The 4,467-nt window shown below is 48.9% G+C and overlaps 1 protein-coding gene across 1 annotated transcript; it reads left to right on the forward strand.

The window, feature by feature from the left end:
* Nucleotides 1-1,573: 1,573 nt before the first annotated feature.
* LOC122005808 (9-cis-epoxycarotenoid dioxygenase, chloroplastic-like) lies at nucleotides 1,574-4,222 on the forward strand. Its single transcript, XM_042561013.1, has one exon. It carries the CDS (start codon nucleotides 1,717-1,719, stop codon nucleotides 3,550-3,552), a length of 1,836 nt encoding a protein of 611 aa, XP_042416947.1. The 5' UTR covers nucleotides 1,574-1,716; the 3' UTR covers nucleotides 3,553-4,222.
* Nucleotides 4,223-4,467: the final 245 nt, after the last annotated feature.

The raw sequence follows: 4,467 nt of genomic DNA on the forward strand, positions 1-4,467 counted from the left end.
TTGTTTAAGCCACAAAAGCTGCTTCTCTTTAACTGTACTGCTTCACAAGTGATGTCATGAGAAGTCATACGACAATACAATAAATAATCCACCGCCAAGGGGCCAAGGGCCGTGACTGAGGGTTCTTTCTCTTTTCTTTTCTTTTAATTTATCCAGAAAACTTGTTTCGACACGCACCTTTGCCACGTCGGTTCTAATTATCTAGAAAATCCGTAACGAAGAAGATGAACCAACGAGGAAGGCCGACTAGTGTGCAAATTGAGTGACCTAATGGAATATTGTTGTAAGAGCACCGTGGCAGCGTCACTAATTGATAAAGAATTATTAGAAGCAGTCGCACCAAGAGCGAGATTTAGTAAAGAAATGAACAAATGAGGACTCATAGTGAGCAATTTGGAGTAATACGTCTGTGCTAGCGTGCCCTATAAATCTGAAGGTGTCAAGCAAGTGGCTGCTCCTCTTTAGCAAACTTGTCGAGACATCCGAATCGATTAGTGCATCACTAAGTAGGCTGATAGGATTAGTTGATGATCCCTGCACATTCTGATAAAATAACTGATAATAGGGTTCGTTTGTTCCGTGAATATTCTTTTTATTTTTTAGAATTTAATATGATAAAAAATATAGTCAATGATTTTTCCTGACCAATGCAATCATCAAGTATGAATCAAGCTGACCTTTCAATGCATCTAGCCAGTTTCTCTCAATATAATGCACAACTCTTGACCCTCCCATGATCCCTTAGCAAACACAAATCATGCAATTCTTCCACTTCATCCAACTAACAGTGGGAAGAGACGTGAAGCTCACTTTGACAAAGCAGATGCGGAGCAGATAGCCAAACACGCTCCAACTTACTAGGTGGAGTACTTCACGGCAGAACTTGATTCAACAAAGATTGATCAAATAAAAATATTTCTAATATTGTCTCAAAAGCTAAAAAAGGGAAAATAGTTTACTTTACTTAGAACAAGAAGGACCTAATTAAATAACAAATTAACGCTGCCTCGTGGAATCCTAATAATGAATCAACGGATAAGCGGGCTGCGGTGCATCTTAAAAAGTACGCAACTTTAATCCTACAAGCATGAAAGCTATATACGCATCTACAGTGATACCAAACATGATATGAAATCAAAATGCAGGATAATCACTTTACATCCTAATCTGCTTTAATATTTTTTTTCTTTCACGCGCACGTAGTCAAATCTAAGATCGTCTGTCAATTTATGATGTGAGAATTGATATTATGGTCTATGGAAAATAGAGGTACGCACACAGATATCAATAGCCCCATTAGGAGAGGGCAAGTGGCCTGTCAAGGGGGAGAGAGAGATGAAATAAAAACAGGAGGATCAGTTCAACACAAAGACACCTGAGCCCACAGGCGGTAATAGCACCCACTCAGTGGGTCCACCGCGGGAGAACATATGATATGGCCTCACTCTCGCCGATTTACAATCGACCACGTGGGCTGTGCGAGGTGTCGAGGTGGGAGCTGCACTAAATAACTTCCTCCTCTTCGCTAACTCTTATCTATATATTGAACCTTCTGCCCCATTTTCTCATTTCAAATCAAAAAGCTAGCACCCCCCCTCCGCTCTCAATCTCTGGTTAGCGAAAGGGCTCTCTTTTCTAGTTCATTGTCTTTGTCTACCAGCTTCTCTCTCGCTGGAAGCGTGTGAAGGTAGGTAGGCTCTCAGGAAGGAGAACATTATGGCTTCTGCCATGGCTTCTTCTGCCCTACAGTCCGCAGGCAATCTAATCTCCAAAACCAACCAATTTAATCCTCCACTACTGCGACCCAAATCTGTTCGGGTTCAAAGAAATCACTCCTCTAGGATACTCTCTTCCGCTTCCTCCAGTTCCCTCCTGAATCTGACCAACATCACCCCGGCATCCTACCCAGCTACTCTTCGGCGAGAGACAGCACAGACTAGTATCCGAAAGTCGACGACCACTAAGCCCGGGCAATCGACGGAAAACGGCGACTCAAAGCCGAAATGGAATTTGTTCCAGCAGCTGGCGGCGGCCGCCTTGGACAAAATCGAAGAGGGTTTCATAGCGAAAGTGCTGGAGCGGCCGCACCCGCTGCCGAAGACAGCCGATCCTTCCGTCCAGATCGCCGGCAATTTCGCCCCGGTCGACGAGCACTCCCCTTCCTACAATCTCCCCGTGGAGGGTCGCATCCCGTCGTTCATCAACGGCGTCTACGTCCGCAACGGCGCCAATCCCCTCTTCGAGCCGGTCGCCGGGCATCACTTCTTCGACGGGGACGGGATGGTGCACGCTGTCCACCTCAGGAACGGCACCGCCGCCTATGCTTGCCGGTACACTGAGACAGAGCGCCTCTGTCAGGAGCGCGCCATCGGGAAGCCCACCTTCCCCAAGGCGATCGGTGAACTGCACGGCCACTCGGGGATCGCGCGGCTACTGCTCTTCTATGCGAGGAGCCTTTTCGGCATCGTCGACGGCAGCCAGGGGATTGGGGTGGCAAACGCCGGCCTCGTTTACTTCAACGATCGCTTGCTCGCCATGTCGGAGGACGACATCCCTTACCACGTCCGAATCACTCCCTCCGGCGACCTGGAGACCGTTGGGAGGTACGACTTCCACAGCCAGCTCCGGTCCTCCATGATTGCGCACCCGAAGGTGGATCCAGTCTCCCGGGAGCTATTCGCGCTGAGTTACGACGTCATCCAGAAGCCTTATCTCAAGTACTTCTACTTCTCGCCCGACGGAAAGAAGTCCCCCGACGTGGAGATCCCTCTCGACCAGCCAACCATGATGCACGACTTCGCCATCACAGAAAATTACGTGGTGGTGCCGGATCAACAGGTGGTATTCGAGCTGCAGGAGATGATTCGCGGGGGCTCTCCGGTCGTCTACAACCGGGAAAAGACTGCCCGCTTCGGTGTCCTGCCCAAGTACGCCTTGGACGCCTCTGAGATGAGGTGGGTGGAGGTCCCTGACTGCTTCTGCTTCCACCTGTGGAACGCGTGGGAGGAGCCCGCCACAGGCGAGGTGGTGGTGATCGGTTCCTGCATGACGCCGGCTGACTCGGTGTTCAACGAGTGCGATGAGAGCCTTGAAAGCGTCCTCTCGGAGATCCGGCTCGACCTCAACACTGGCAAGTCGACGCGGCGCCCCATTCTAGCCTCGGAAGCCCAATTGAACCTGGAAGCTGGAATGGTGAACAGGAACCAGTTGGGGAGGAAGACCCGGTACGCCTACCTGGCCATTGCCGAGCCATGGCCCAAGGTCTCGGGCTTGGCCAAGGTCGACCTCTCCACTGGGGAGCTGCAGACGTTCATATACGGGGACGGCCGGTATGGGGGTGAGCCATTCTTCGTGAGGGACGCAAACTCACCGAGGGAGGATGATGGCTACGTTCTATCCTTCGTGCACGATGAGAATACGTCCAAGTCGGAACTAGTGATCCTGAACGCCCGTGATATGCTGGTCGAGGCCACCGTGAAACTGCCATCGCGCGTTCCCTATGGCTTCCATGGGACATTCATCAACGCAAGGGAGTTGGAGACACAGGCGTGACGATTCCCTTCTTGCTTTTGCCGGAGGAGACTTCCTGAGAGATGCCTGTCGAGCACCCCGGAGTCACCTCTGTTCTAGTTTGTTGGTTATTTTGTGCTTCGGAGCTCTGTTTTTTCATCAGTTACGTTACGGTTAGTGGCAGTTAGGACCGATAGAGAGTACATGCGCGAGACCAGCTTGTAGCTTTTGGGGTTGTTTAGGTAGGTGCCTGCCGAGCTCAGTTGGTCTTTTTTTTGTTTGTTTACCCCTTTTTTTCTTTTACCTACAGATATATGACACCCAGTTACTCCCAGATGTAATAACAAACCCACTCGCCACCATGCCGTTTGTGCACTGAGGGGTTCAGTGGTTAATACGTTCAGTGAGGAAAGTGGCGGGCCTCCCCCAGTGCTTCCTCTGTTTGTGTACATTGCTCAGTTCGTGCAATACATATTGTTCTTCTACCATGTCAGCCGCTCTTCTCTTTCGAATAAACTTTTTGGTTGCAACTCTACATTTCTTTAAAATGGACCACAGCAAAAACTCTAGATGATTAATTGGAAGGACTCAAACTGCGGAATTTGAGATCTTTGCTGGAGAATTAGGAGGTGGGGCGATGGGAGCACGTGGTGGATGGCGAAGATCGTTTCAAGGATGGGCCAACTTTGAGACGCAAAATTGAATGACTGATAGAGAGAGATTATGGCGCAAATATTTTGGTTCCATTGGATTGCAGCATAATTGATGGGGAGAGATTATGGTGTTAACATTTTGGCTTCATTGAATTGCAGCGACGTTTGTGTTTACTTGAAGGCTTAGAAAAGGATGAAGTTACAAGAATCCGCGCCATTTTTTTCTGTTAACTAATAAAAAAATAATAAACATGCAAACTCTAAATCACCCGAGGACTAGTTTTGACCCTTTGTTTTTTTAATC

Source organism: Zingiber officinale, chromosome 7B (assembly GCF_018446385.1).
Source record: "Zingiber officinale cultivar Zhangliang chromosome 7B, Zo_v1.1, whole genome shotgun sequence".
NCBI classification, from domain to species: Eukaryota; Viridiplantae; Streptophyta; class Magnoliopsida; order Zingiberales; family Zingiberaceae; genus Zingiber; species Zingiber officinale.

What these genes read in the sequence shown, in the direction of transcription:
- LOC122005808 (XM_042561013.1), top strand. Translation starts at nt 1,717, where the DNA reads ATGGCTTCTGCCATGGCTTCTTCTGCCCTACAGTCCGCAGGCAATCTA.